General features: G+C 28.6%; 1 protein-coding gene across 2 annotated transcripts in view; it reads right to left on the reverse strand.

The window, feature by feature from the left end:
* LOC107438084 (pro-neuregulin-2, membrane-bound isoform) overlaps window positions 1-15,783 on the reverse strand; it is a 108,558-nt gene extending 92,775 nt beyond the window's left edge. The window contains exon 1 of one of the 2 annotated variants that reach the window (XM_016050259.2): window positions 15,178-15,783. In XM_016050259.2, the coding sequence (XP_015905745.1) occupies window positions 15,178-15,619 (442 nt within the window). In that variant the 5' untranslated portion in view covers window positions 15,620-15,783. The remainder of the gene's footprint in view (window positions 1-15,177) is intronic. The other variant, XM_043049231.2, reaches the window with a different exon arrangement.
* Between the last annotated feature and the right edge of the window lie 267 nt (window positions 15,784-16,050).

Consider the following 16,050-nt stretch of genomic DNA (forward strand, 5'->3'; position numbering starts at 1 on the left):
ACCCCTTAATTTTAATTTTACTTTTTGCTTATTTCACTATATCTCGAGTATTTTTTAAGCGATTTATGCAAGAAACGTATATGAAAAAAATAACTTTTAGTAAATATTTATTATTTTCTATTAATTTTATTTGTGCTAGCAGTCGAAAAACGTTTTTAAGTATAAAATTTAGTGTAAAATGTTCTACATTGATCGAATAGTTCCTGAATAAATCCAAATTTTTAAAAAAAATCCTATATTTAAAATTTGATTGCTCAGGAACTCTAAGACCGATTTCGCTTAAATTTAGAATTCCGCCATATAAAATTACATTAATTTAAAAGGTATTTAAAATATTACAGCAAATAATTCAATTTTTTTCGCTTTTATTGAGTAAAATTATATAAAAATAATAAATATTTAATAAATATTTACAAAAATAACAAGTATTTACTGAATTTTATGGTAAAAATTACCAACAACCTGAGGGCCTTTACTTTTTACCGTAATTTTAATTCAAAATGTTTTAGCGTGTTGTTCTGAATACAAAATAGCACAATGCAATATTTATTTGCTGAATTTATAAAATTTCATTCATAATCAAAATAATAATGAGCTTCCCTTAAACTACATTTATATTTCAAAACGAGCGGAATTTATAAATTTAATCAATGAAAAAATTCTTTTTGTATACTTCGTAGCGGTAGGGCTATGATTATCTCCAGGAGGAAATCAGATCGCTGATGACATATAACCTGATTTTGATCTAAATCAAGTATGGACTTTTTACTCTTTCCGCTTTTTTAATGGAGAATACTAATCAATCATGTACTTTGTATGATTTTAAAATACATTTACTTCTAGATTTGATGTTGTCGTCCTTAAAGTGATAAACATTTTCATTCCAACTGTATTAACTATTTTAAGCTTGTTTTATAAGGAATTTTAACAATTGAAAAATATGGTTTAAAAATCATGGAATTATTGAAAATCTGAAGGATTTAAAAATAAAGAGATTTCGATGATTATATTGTTCTATTATAAAATACATACATTAGTTTCGATGAAAAATGTGGTTTAAAATTCATGGAATTATTGAAAATCTGAAGGATTTAAAAATAAAGAGATTTCGGTGATTATATTGTACTATTCTGAAATACATACATCGTTTCGATGAAAAATGTGGTTTAAAGATTGATTCAATATGAATTATTGAAAATCTGAAGGATTTAAAAATAAAAAGATTTCGGTGATTATATTTTTCTATTCTAAAATACATATATCGTTTCGATGAAAAATGTGGTTTAAAATTCATAGAATTATTGAAAATCTGAAGGATTTAAAAATAAAGAGATTTCGGTGATTATATTTTTCTATTCTAAAATACATACATCGTTTCGATGAAAAATGTGGTTTAAAGATCATAGAATTATTGAAAATCTGAAGGATTTAAAAATAAAGAGATTTCGCTGATTATATTTTTCTATTCTAAAATACATACATCGTTTCGATGAAAAATGTGGTTTAAAGATCATAGAATTATTGAAAATCTGAAGGATTTAAAAATAAAAAGATTTCGGTGATTATATTTTTGTATTCTAAAATACATACATCGTTTCGATGAAAAATGTGGTTTAAAGATCATAGAATTATTGAAAATCTGAAGGATTTAAAAATAAAAAGATTTCGGTGATTATATTTTTCTATTCTAAAATACATACATCGTTTCGATGAAAAATGTGGTTTAAAAATCATAGAATTATTGAAAATCTGAAGGATTTAAAAATAAAGAGATGGCAGTGATTATATTGTTATATGTATTCTAAAATACATACATCGTTTCGATGAAAAATATGGTTAAAAATCATAGAATTATTGAAAATCTGAAGGATTTAAAAATAAAGAGATGACGGTGATTACATTGTTCTATTCTAAAATACATACATCGTTTCGATGAAAAATGTGGTTTAAAATTCATGGAATTATTGAAAATCTGAAGGATTTAAAAATAAAGAGATTTCGGTGATTATATTGTACTATTCTAAAATACATACATCGTTTCGATGAAAAATGTGGTTTAAAGATTGATTCAATATGAATTATTGAAAATCTGAAGGATTTAAAAATAAAAAGATTTCGGTGATTATATTTTTCTATTCTAAAATACATATATCGTTTCGATGAAAAATGTGGTTTAAAATTCATAGAATTATTGAAAATCTGAAGGATTTAAAAATAAAGAGATTTCGGTGATTATATTTTTCTATTCTAAAATACATAAATCGTTTCGATGAAAAATGTGGTTTAAAGATCATAGAATTATTGAAAATCTGAAGGATTTAAAAATAAAGAGATTTCGCTGATTATATTTTTCTATTCTAAAATACATACATCGTTTCGATGAAAAATGTGGTTTAAAGATCATAGAATTATTGAAAATCTGAAGGATTTAAAAATAAAAAGATTTCGGTGATTATATTTTTCTATTCTAAAATACATACATCGTTTCGATGAAAAATGTGGTTTAAAAATCATAGAATTATTGAAAATCTGAAGGATTTAAAAATAAAGAGATGGCAGTGATTATATTGTTATATGTATTCTAAAATACATACATCGTTTCGATGAAAAATATGGTTAAAAATCATAGAATTATTGAAAATCTGAAGGATTTAAAAATAAAGAGATGACGGTGATTACATTGTTCTATTCTAAAATACATACATCGTTTCGATGAAAAATGTGGTTTAAAAATCATAGAATTATTGAAAATCTGAAGGATTTAAAAATAAAGAGATGACGGTGATTACATTGTTCTATTCTAAAATACATACATCGTTTCGATGAAAAATGTGGTTTAAAAATCATAGAATTATTGAAAATCTGAAGGATTTAAGAATAAAGAGATGACGGTGATTATATTGTTCAGTTCTAAAATACATATATCGCTTTGATGAATTTGCTATAACAGTTTCAATAAAGAACGATAATTATAATGTCGTAAACCCAAGATTGGATCGGCTGTTCAACGACGGATAAAAACTGTTACGAGAGCCGCAATGGGTCAGGGAATAAAGCGTTCGCCTTCATATGGGGTCAACCGGGCTCGAATCCTACCGATGACTGGTCAATATGAATGACGCCTCTGGTTTGCACTGACCACAGTGCTGAGTATCCTTGCCATCAAGCTGACCGTGGGAGGTTCTTGTGGTCTTCCTCCAAATGTAACACAAATGCGGGTTAGTTCCATCAAAGAAGTCTTCCACGAAGGCAAATTTCTCCGAATACTTGATCCAGGAGTTCTCTTGTCTTCTGGATTGGGTTCAAATTTACAAGGCTATGGAGGTGAACGTTAGTAGCCATAAACCCAAAATTGGGTCGACTGTTCAACGACGGTTATTAAATATAAAATAACTGTTACGATAATTATAATAAATACCACGATAATAGTAAAGTAAACGTGCGAAATACATGTAATTAAAGTTAACTTCGATCAATAAAATAAATAAGTAAAGATTATTGTTTAATGAAAGAGTCCATAAAAATATTTTTTGTAAATTTTTAATAATTTATAGTATCTTATATGGCATATTTCAAAATTTTTTATCCATTTGATCTCTATCAAAAACGTATATTTTTTTTAAAAGCATATTTAGTAAATTGAAATTTTCAACGGATACTTAACATACAATTAAAAACGTTTTTAGCTAGTTTTAAAAAAATCTTCATTGAAATTGTCATAATAATTTAGCAAATGATGATAGTTTAATTTATCACACAAAATGTCTGAACTGGGAAATTTCTGCGTTTTAGTGTTGGTTTTTGTATTTTTCTTAATTTTTAAAAAAGGTGGCCGGAAGGAAAAAGACCCGTGTCTTCAGGAAGCTAAGTAATATCTTTCAACAAGTAAGTATAGCAATTCAACATAGAACTAAAATAGAATTTCATTAAAAAATTACAAAATTTAGTTAATTCCTTTTTTGCGTTCGGTCTCCATAACTTCACACTAGTTTCTAAATAAATTGGTTTTAATATTTTATGAAGAAACTGATCTAAGAAACTGAAGGAAGTAAAATATTATTAAACATTGAAGAATAAAATTATGCTTCTTAGTCGTTGAGGTGTGCCATCTACATCTCAAAAAAAAAAAAGTCCTAATTAAACCCTATTTTCTAAATAAGTTGGGATTCAAATGTTATGAAAAAACAGTAAAGGACAGAGAGAAAAATTATTAAACAATAAAAGTCGAGATATTATGCTTCCTCGTCGGGAAGTTTCGGTCCATAATATTAAGTAAATAACTCGACCCTAAATCAGTTAGGATTCATATGTTATGAAGATATAGTAAGGAATGGAGGAAAAAAAAATTAAACAGTAAATAATAGAGATATTATGCTCTTTCGTCGGTTAGTTTTAATTTTCATTTAAAAGAAATCATAATTTCCATCTATTTAAAAAATAAGTCCAGATTCATATGTTATGAAGAACTAGTAAGGAATAAAGAAAATATATTATTAAACAATAAGAAAGAAATTATGCTCCCCTGTCGGGAAGTTGCGGTTGATAATATTAAGTAAATAACTGGAACCTAAATCAGTTAGGATTCATATGTTATGAAGAAATAGTAAAGAATGGAGGAAAAAAATTAAACAATAAATAATAGAGATATCATGCTCCCTCGTCGGTTTAGTTTCAATTTTCATTTCAAAGAAATCATAATTTACACCTATTTTCTAAATAAGTTTAGATTCCTATGTTATGAAGAAATAGTAAATAATAAAAGAAAAATTATTAAATAAATAGAGAAATTATGCTCCTTCGTCGGGGAATTTCGGTCTCCATCTCAAAGAAATCATAATTCCACCCTAGTTTCTAAATAAGTTGAGGTTCATATGTTATGAAGAAATAATAAAAATTATGGAAAAAAATTAAACAGTACAGAATACAGAAATTATGCTCCCTCGTTGGGGAGTTTCAATCTCCATCTCAAACAAATCATAATTCTAACCTATTTCCTAAATAAGCAGCGATTCATAAGTTATGAAGAAATAGTAAATAACAAAACGAAAAATTATTAAGCAATAAATAAAGAAATTATGCTCCTTCGTCGGGGAGTTTCGGTTTCCATCTCAAAGAAATCATAATTCCACCCTAGTTTCTAAATAAGTTGAGGTTCATATGTTATGAAGAAATAATAAAAATGATGGGGAAAAATTAAACAGTACAGAATGCAGAAATTATGCTCCCTCGTTGGGGAGTTTCAATCTCCATCTCAAACAAATCATAATTCTAACCTATTTCCTAAATAAACAGCGATTCATATGTTATGAAGTAATAACAAAACGAAAAATTATTAAGCAATAAATAAAGAAATTATGCTCCTTCGTCGGGGAGTTTCGGTTTCCATCTCAAAGAAATCATAATTCCACCCGAGTTTCTAAATAAGTTGAGGTTCATATGTTATGAAGAAATAATAAAAATGATGGGAAAAAATTAAACAGTACAGAATACAGAAATTATGCTCCCTCGTTGGGGAGTTTCAATCTCCATCTCAAACAAATCATAATTCTAACCTATTTCCTAAATAAACAGCGATTCATATGTTATGAAGTAATAACAAAACGAAAAATTATTAAACAATAAATAAAGAAATTATGCTCCTTCGTCGGGGAGTTTCGGTTTCCATATCAAAAAAATCATAATTCTATCCTAATTTCTAAATAAATTGAGATTAATACATTTTGAAGAAACAGTAAAGAATAAAAAGAAAAAAAAAGAAAACAATCTTTAAGCGAAAATGATTGAAGAAAGATTTAATTAACTGCTTTTTAAATGTCTTAGGAAATAAGAAGTTAAAAAAGACATGAAAGCTAATGAATGACAACAAAAAGTTAAAATTAATCAGTAGTTCAAAATAATTAATGCTTACAATAAACGTTATCACCAGAAGAAATATTGGCGTCTTAAAGTTCAAGGACAGAATAATAACTTTAGATGAGAAATTAACTCTTTTCATCACACTTTCTTTCAAATGATTTTATCATATTCCTTTCCTTGTCTTATAATTTTGCAATTTTACTTAAAAAGAAAACAAAAGAAAAAAGATCTGCTCTTCTGTAGCAGATAAGTGTTTTCAAGTTTTTATCGACTATTTCCCTATTGCTTTGATAAAATATTATTGAAAATATTAAACTATTGTCCCTTTTAAGAGAAAGTGACGAATGTTAAATATTTAATTCTAGATGCTTTGAATTTTACTTTGAATGCTTTGAATTTGAATTCTAGATGCTTTGAATTTCTTATTTTTATTATGATAAGAAAAAGTTCATTTTTGAGTTCGAAAAAAGGTTATAAATGATTTAAAAAGCATAAAACAGTCAATACGTTAAATGGCAATTTTAGAATAATAAGAAATTTGGCAGGTATCGTGATTTTTTTTCAAGGCAGTTTTTTTTTAAGACAAAATTCATGTTGCGCTATACACCGAAGAGCCATTACATTATGGCCACTCTTCATCTATAACAATTGGCTCACCCAGGTTTTCATGGTTGCTCGCCCAGGAATAATGTTTTCATGGGGCACATTAGGAGTAATAATCCTCATAGAACAATCCCTGACGTCTGCAAGCTACTTGAACATAGTTGCAGACCAGGTTCACCCACTCATGGCAACAGTTTTTCCTGCAGGGGATGGTGTTTACCAACAGGATAATGCACCATGTCATAAGGGTCGAATTGTCATGGATTGGTTCGAGGAACATTCCAGTGACTTTCAAGTCAGGCCTTAATTCACTAGAGCATTTGTGGTCCTACTTGGAAAACCAACCAAATTCGTGCGGCTACGCTACCCCCTCGCAATGTGAGGGAATTGCTTGACCAGTTGGTGAGCGCTTGGTACCAGGTACCTCAGACTACCTATCAGCACCTTGTGGAATCAATGCCACGGCGGGTGCTAGCAGTTTTGTGTGCTAAAGGTGGTCCTACATGTTATTATCAGGGTGGTCATAATGCAATGGCTCTTTGGTGTATATAGATAATGCAAAAATAGCATGATATAATAATAATGATAAAGAAGAATATAAATAATGTAATAAAAGCGCAAAATTAGTGGTAATCAACTCTTGCGCATGTGTCCAAAGCTAAAATTTTATTAAATTATCGATATACTTACACATTTGATGCGTATGTACAGTGCGAAAAATAAAAAGCGAGCTGCCTTAAAGAACTTTTGATCTAACGATTTGATCTTTACGTTCTAAGACTCAATCTTAATCGGTCGAGAGGATGATTTCAAATCTGCTGATTAATTAGTGCGGATGATATTTTGAGTCTCGAAATCAGACACAAAATTGTACTTTTTCAGAATAAACTTATATTTTCTTTTGACGGATTCGGATTTCTAACCCTCAAAATATTGGGCCCAATCTGGAAAATATGGTGAGAATAGTTTGATCAGGAAAGTGGTTCAAAATTTGAACTTAAAAATGTTAAGTTTGCTTTTTGCGTAGTTCGCCATATCTCAAGAATCAAAACGAATTGAAATATTTTTCCACATGATTTTGAATTTCGTTTATCCAAAGATAATTCCATGCAAAGAATAACTTTTAACAAATATTTATTATTTTTTATTATTTTATTTAATTATAAAAGAAAATATTTTGAATTGTACGGTATATAAGTTTACATCATTTTAAAGAATACATACATCATTTTAAAGAATATAATTTTATACGGTAAAGTTCAAAATTTGCGTGAAATCAGCCGAAAATTTCCAGTGAAATTGAATTTTAAACATAAAAATTTTTTTAATTTGGGTTTTAAAATAATTCTCTTAAATATACAAATTTCCCAGAAAGTGAAATTCGATCATTAGACAAAAGTTATTCCGAATAGCTCATTTTTTTTCTTTTCTTTTTCGCGTACTTTACATCGCTCTCTTTTTATCGGAAATTATTTATCGGAAATGTTTGAATGATGGGAGCTAAGTTTTCAAATTTTTTAATATATAACTTATTTAGGTATTTGCGTTCAGTTACACTAAGTTATTGTTTACACTAAGTTGAAATAAGTCAAGGGTTAATTATGTCAAGAGTTTTAATAAAAATGAATCATTTCTAAAAATGAATCATTTCTAAAAATGAATCATTTCTAAAAATAAATTCTTTCTAAAAATAAATCATTTCTAAAAATAAATCCTTTATGAAAACAGCATATTTTCGCGCATTTTAAAAAAGGAGAAGAAAAATAAATGTCCAGTTTGTGATAAGCGCTTTTTGCCCAACGTAAATAATCTGTAGGTAACCCTATAATCTAAAAATAATTTTAAGATAGATGTAAATAGTTAAATTTTAAGAATCTTGATAAAACTGAAAAAAAATTGATGTAGAAGAAAATTCTTTTTTATTCAGATAATAATTAAAAGGTTATTTTTGCAGAACCAAATCAAGTGCTTTAGTTAATCGCAGAATTTTTGCAAATAAAATAAATAATAATAAAAGCTTAATAATTTCAAGAATCTTGATTAATTAGCATTTATAATTACACCATTCTTTTTCGCATGTTAATGCGAAAAAAATGCTAATGGCAGATCTACTTTGTGAAGTGATAATCGCAATTTTTGATAATTAAATCAACAAGAAAAAGATCATGCACAGGAAGAGCATTAGGTGTATTCTTGGGCGTTGCAAGGTTAAGGCCAAAAAAGATTTTTTTCCCACTTGATCACTTCGCCTGTCATTTCTAAAGATGGGATGGCTCGTTATTTTGGTGACCAAACAATATAAATATTCAGGTTAACGAGGTCATTCTAAAAATTTCTTGGCATTGTCTGAAGTAGTTCGAGAAGATATTGTCTTTAAATGTTTGATGCAAATTATAAAATATTTAATATTTTTTTTTCTAAAAAAAGGGGATGATACAAAATATTTAAGACGTTATGTGTTTTTATTGCTGTCAGTTAAGTACACTATTATTATGTATTTAACTTTTTAGAACAGCTGTTACCAACTGGCGGCCCGGGGCCGCATGCGCCCCTCGAAGCCTTTTTTTGTGGCCCGCGGACTAAAATATGTCAGTTGTCATTTTTTGCGAACAATTTTCGTTAAAAATCTTATGGGTTTTTAACGAAATGGGCAAAAACTCTAATTTCTTCGTTTCTGTGAAATTTAACATACCAATGGTGCAAAAAATTTATTTCTCAGGTTGAGCATCCAAGAAAGTATTTATTCAAATACGAAAATCGTGTATGTTGCTTAAAAATCTACTTCTAATTTTAATTTGTAATTCAATACGTTTGTTTTGAACAACTTGATAAAAATTTGACAGTAATATTTAATGTTAATTCAAACATAAAAGAGTCCTAGATAAAATTTTGATGAAGTTGCGGCCCGCCATTTGGCTGGTGCTTTTAATAGCGGCCCCCGGTTTCATGTAAGTTGGAAACCCCTGTTTTAGAATATCTTAAAGAAGTTGTATACATTGGGCTGTGCGGAAGGAAATTCACTTGTATTTTTCATAGCCAACTTCATACTTAAGTCGTGAATTTGAAAACTAATATAGGAAGACTTAACCGGGAAAAAAATGGTGCTTTTTAGCATACCTTTTAAACATGGAAAGAGAACAGCAGCACTTTTGACATATATTATTGTACTAACGGAAAGGTAAAAATACTGCCCAAGCAATAGAAAACTTATCCGACGTTGTATGGAGAGGATGCGTTAACAGTAAGCCAGTTCGTGGTTTTCCTCTACATGTAACGCAAATGCGAGTCAGTTACCTCAATATGATTTCCATGAAGGGAAGTTCTCCCTATACTAGATCCAGGAATTCCTTGACTTCTGGATTTCGTTCAAAATTACCAGACTATGGAGCTGAACACTGGCAATTTTATTATATATATATATATATATATATATATATATATATATATATATATATATATATATATATATATATATATATATATATATATTATATATATATATATATTTATTAATATATATTATATACATATATATATATATATATATATATATATATATATATATATATATATATATATATATATATATAATAAAAAAAACAATTAGGAGAGGTCTAAAATCAACTCAATTGATTTCAAAGCAAAAACTTTATGAGCTAGGAATTATTTTACTGTCAGAAAGATAGCAAAAATTATTGGACCGTAATAGGCAATATATAATTTAATAAAATATTTATTCACTATAAGAAGATAGTCTAGTAGAAAACTAATAGAAAAAATTCTTTATGCCATCAAGAACAGTTACAGAGAAATCTGTTAAGCCTTTGAACCATAATATCGGTACATTAAACGTTACTGCCATAAACATTTTATGCAACTTTAAAATAAGATGTTTAATTAAACCATGTTTCCAATGAAGTTGAACTATAGTATCGTAAAAGAATGTTTATAGATGTACTATATGGTTTTATTTACCACGATATTAAGATAGCTGTAAATTTGGAAGATATTATAGTTTAACAAATTTAACATTGGTTTAAGGCAACCAGGTGGCCGAGTGGTCAGCGTGCCTGACTGCGGAGCCGATGGTTGCGGGTTCGAATCCCGTTCAGGGCATGGATGTTTCTTTCTCTCTCTCGGTGTTCTACGTCCTTTCTTCTGTGTGATTGTGTGAATGTGACCCTCCCTATAAACGGGTTTGTGGTTGTGTGACGTGGGCGACGCTGCTCCACAGTCGTGACTTGGCCATGGGTGCTCTCTGGGTAACGAGAAGAGAGTAGTAGTTCTGGCATTTCAGAGGCCAATGGGAAATAGACCCAAGTGCCCTCCATTACCCCAAAACATTGAGTTAATGAAGTGTAGAGTTTACTTTTTACCAGAAATGAGTGACGTGATGTTATGATTTTACCGTGGATATTTATTGTGAGCATAATGTGAATAGATTAAATATTTTCTGATTGCTAATTAATTAATAAGAAAAAATAAAACAAGCAAATTTCTTCCGAACATTGCGAAAAATTACTTTCTTTACTAAAATAAATAAATACATAAAAAAATATAAACACTTCAAAAGACATGCACGATACGAATAGAAAATAAATTCATATGAATAATTTAAAAAAAAAATTCATTCCTTTAGAGTTCAAGATACCTTTTTAGAACAATCTCCAAAAGAATATTTTTTGTTAAAAATTTGTCAAAAGAAAATAGGAAAAAGAATTCGGAAAAAGGAAAATAAAGTTATTTTATTAAGGAAAGGAATCAACTACTCAGTATTAAAATTTTCCTTCTAAAATTGCGGTAAAGTAACCAGCATCTGTCTGTCCATCCAATTAGCCGTAAAGTTTACGGTAAAGAACATTTTTTTACTTTTACGGTTTCGAAACCGTTTACAACTTGTATGGTTCAAAAACAATGAATACAACACTATATACTTGTTTAATAATTTACAACTAGCAACTAGCCGTACAAAAATGTAACTGGACATTGGAGCTAAGCCTTTCGTTAGGTAATGGACATTCGAGTTGAGTTGTAGCGAGTTAGTTAATATTGTGGTGTCAAACGATGAGACTCGAACCCCGTTGTGATGATCATGAGATTGACAGATTAGCCCTATCTGTATGTGTACCCAACAGCAAGGAAATAAGGGGCTTTTTTAGGTGGGCCTAGTTGGTGCAATAAAATTCTGGTTTCTTTACCGTATTAAGTGAAAGCAGTTAATAAACCGTTTTTCTTGCCGTTAACAGTTTGAATACCTTCTTATTTATGGCTATTTGGCTGTTTTATTTGAATATGGGACAGTGCATTAAGTTAAATTCTGATTAGGAGAAATTCCAACACTCCATGAAAATAAAGATATATTCAACATTGTTCCACAAACACAATCTTCATCATACATACTGTTTGTGAAATTTACTGTATGTGAAATTTACTGTATGGGAAATTTACTGTATGTGAACATATTGCATATTAAATTTTTTTAAAAAAAGCATGAATAAGAAGAATCATAAAAAAGTGCAAATCTTCATTAATTTCATATTAATAACATTTGTAACAGAATAATTATAAAACAATTTGAACATTAGGTTGAGCAATAAAAAATTACCGAAAGCTAGTTTTTCTCAGTATATTGCATAAAAATGCAAAAATTAAGACAACTAAATTGTGAAACGCTTAAAATACATATGTTTTAAACAGAAGGAAATTTTTTTATATAATCTTAACAGTAAAAGAAATCATCAACATTTCTGCCGGGAGTCATTGACCTGTACTTTAACCCTTAAATATGCCTTCTCTCTGTCAGTTCATATGATTTAAAATCTTCGAATAATATCCATAATTAGATGTCAATTGACTTATTTTAGACTTAATTATATTAAATTAAAGACAAGAATGTTTTAATATAATGATTATCAAAGTTAGTTTTAAAATCCGGTTTTATTTTTTTTTAATTTCAGTATAAGTCAATCAAATGTTTGTTTGACGAAAGAGTAAAAACCGAAAAAGCAGCTGACTTAAAATATTCAGGAAATAAAAATTTATTAAATCATTTTGTAACATAAATTTTAAAAAAATAAATTTTTTTTTTGGATTGAGATTTTAGAGCAGAATGTATAGATAGATTTGAATATTTCTAGCAAAGTAACGAATGATGCGAAATAATTTATTAAATTAAGGAAAAAGGAACCGTAAGTTTCATAATTATTTCGTGGATTGATATAATTCCTTGTAATCAGAGGAAAACTTTTCAATAGTAATCGGAATGCTTTGATTATTATAGCCTGTGAAAATAGATTTGCATTTGCTTAAGAGTATAGTTTCTCATTTCACAATTCATGTTTCAATATAAAGTAGACAAGCAGATAATATAATAATGTAAGGTAATTCAATATAAAATTAAGAAATCAGGGATTTTATAATTTAATTTTAACATGTGTTCTTCCAGTCTGATACAAGATCTATATATATATATATATATATATATATATATATATATATATATATATATATATATATATATATATATATATATATATATATATATATATATATATATATATATATATATATATATATATATATATATATATATATATATATATATATATATATATATATATATATATATATATATAAAATCATTCATTAGACTAAAAAGGATATTGTAAAATATAATAACAAGAAACTGATTTGTATTAAAGTTTAAAAAAATAAATACATAAGAAAAAAAAATTATTGAGTGGTGTCTATCTTCATTTGCCAATGTTTGAGAAATTATATATTTAATTTTGAATTCATTTGGTATTTAAAAAGTATGCTTGTTATAAAATAATACTAGTAAATAAAAATTAAATAAAATGTAAGAATGTCACGTATTTTTTAATATGATTTTGTTTAAAACCCGATAAAAAAAATCATTGATAAGAAAAGATTCAAATTTAACTTGAAAATTTGATTATAATTAATTTGATAAAGAAAACAGCAAACTAATACATCTAATAAAATTTAAAATATTCATTTCATGCTTTTTGAGGAGCAATATAGCATTTGCAATATAGTAATACTTTCTATGAATCTTTTAACTACATCGACACGCTATGTGCACAATCTGAAATTAACAGAATAATTTATCAAAGTTTTAAATACTTTATTAGTTACTCTATTTAATTATTTATTTACGACATAAAGACAGAGACGATTCCGAAAAAGTTTAGAGTTGTTTTAATAATATACTAATTACTTGTGGAGTAGGGTTTATTCCGGACTTTTAAATGCGTTTGTTATTTCAAGTTAATATAATAACTACCATGAATAATTTTTTCACAAATATTAGTAGTAATTATCATAAATAGTAATCATATAGTAGATAAATATTTCAAGAAAGTTATAATATTTTTAGACAGATTTAGAAATCAACCACTTTTGACCATTTTAAAATTTAAACAATCTACATATTGTGTATAGTGGGCCATGTCAATTTACAATGAATTGTGTGTATGGAATTTCGTTATATTTTCAATTACTACATTTATATTTTTGAACAGTTTTTGTTTCAATTTATTCATTAAAATACAGTGTTCTATTAAACTTAGCTAAGTTTTAATGGTATTTTACACCACCTTGTGAATTTGAGATTGATCTAAATGATATGTTGCTTTTCTACTATAGGCTTTAGCTAGGTCTTAATGGTATGTTCAAATTAATGGTACGTAAAGTTAAATAGTTTTAAGACTAAGAACAAATTTTAAACTTTCTAGAAATTTTTGAAATGCTTACAACTTCAAAAGTCAAAATTCAGTATCTAATTTTAATAATACACATTTTAGTGAATGAAATGAAATAAAAATTAATAAAAAATATTAATTAGTGAATAAAAATTAATTTCCGGAAATATAATTCTTCTGAGGTTAACATCTGTGAGGGAATATTGATAATGAGCAATAAAATAAAATATTTTAAAGGGCAATAAGCTGCGTACGGGATGCGTACTCTATAAACCAAATAAACTATAGATAAGCAACTAAATAGCTATCAGAAGATAACAATATTTGGGAGTGCATTTTATATAAATTGTTATCCACATAAATAAGACTCTAACCAATAATTTATACACGGCGAAAAAAAAATCTGGTAAAATTAACTTACTGTATGGTAATGACTCTTCTGGGGAAAAAATCATAGTTCTGGTTAATAAAAGCAAAATATGCAGTACTTAAGCCATTAGTTTGATAATTTTTCTGTTCATAAGGTAACATTTACTTAAATTTTGGCTTACACAATTATAGTTTCTATTAATCGATATTAACTAAAAAAACTGGAAAGTAAATTTAACCAAAAAAATGGTTTTTATGCCATTCTCTTGAGTATCATGATAAAATTACCAAATTTTTTAATACTTTTATCAAATTTTATCACATATTAAAAAAACAAAATTTCATTGTTAATTTTACTAAAATCTTTACTGAAGTGGTTCGGTAAAATTTACCAAGTGGTTTGATGTTCCCATAGAGCCAAAAACACTGTTAGTTTTACCATTTTCTGGTAGCTTTGACCATAATTTTTTTTCTCAGTGTAATATTTTTAAGGAGCAGAAATATTATTATTCACCTATCTGAAAAAAATATACGTATTGATACAACTTAGTTATAACACGAACAATTCATTTTTTAATAAATGTATAGCACTGCGTGTCCAATGTGAAAATAACTATCCACTCACCACAGTTCGGACATAGCACTTTAGCTACTGCTTTCCTCTTTGAATAAGGCTCTGGTCGAGCCACGGCAATCATTCTGCGGGGGCGCCTCCAAGCCGCGAACACAACATAACGTTCCGCAAGCTGCAGCTCCCCTTCCTGGTAAGGTGCACCCCTGCACCTCGAGGGGCTGAACCGGATAGCAAACTCCACCGGGGCTGTCGCACCAGATTTAAGTGGCCCGCCTTTAAACACTTTATCGACTCTAAATGTAGCTTGCAAGATAGCGGGACCTCTTCGGTCCAATGCGAGCAATCGACCATGAAAGACGAGTGGGCTAAGGTAGGCCTTAGTGGATACGTCTTTGGCCCCTATGAGGGGGCAAGGGGCCGACCGGGCTTCTGAATGAGCGGTGAGTAGCAGCAGGCACCACCAGCAGCAGAGAAGGGGAAAGCTACACTGCATCGCCGCTTATCCAGATTGTTGTATGGTGGCGATGCATCCTCGTGTAGAGTGCCACCGGAGTTGTTGTGAGAAGTGACTTTGAGGCAAGTTTCCTAACTACTTTCGATGACTGGCGGATCGGTGGAGTTCCTACGCAGTAATGAACCTGACCGAGTCTTTACTCCATTCCTCATCCTCAAACGCCCTCTGTCTTCTTCATCTCTCGACTTCATCATTCCCGCTTTTATTTGAATTGGGATTTTGGTGCCGGCTATTGTTTAGGTTCCTAAATAGAAATTAAGTTTTGCTGAAATGAGTATTTTGTATCAAATTTTAATTAATTTTTTTTTAAATATAAAACTCCAGAGTTGGCAACGGTTTTTGATATATTATTCTATCGATTCTGCCGGAGTCCAACTTTCTCTCCTTCTTTTCAGTTTTACTAAAAGAAA

Source organism: Parasteatoda tepidariorum, chromosome 9 (genome assembly GCF_982258835.1).
Source record: "Parasteatoda tepidariorum strain Cologne lab strain chromosome 9, Ptep-v5.0, whole genome shotgun sequence".
Classification (NCBI taxonomy): Eukaryota; Metazoa; Arthropoda; class Arachnida; order Araneae; family Theridiidae; genus Parasteatoda; species Parasteatoda tepidariorum.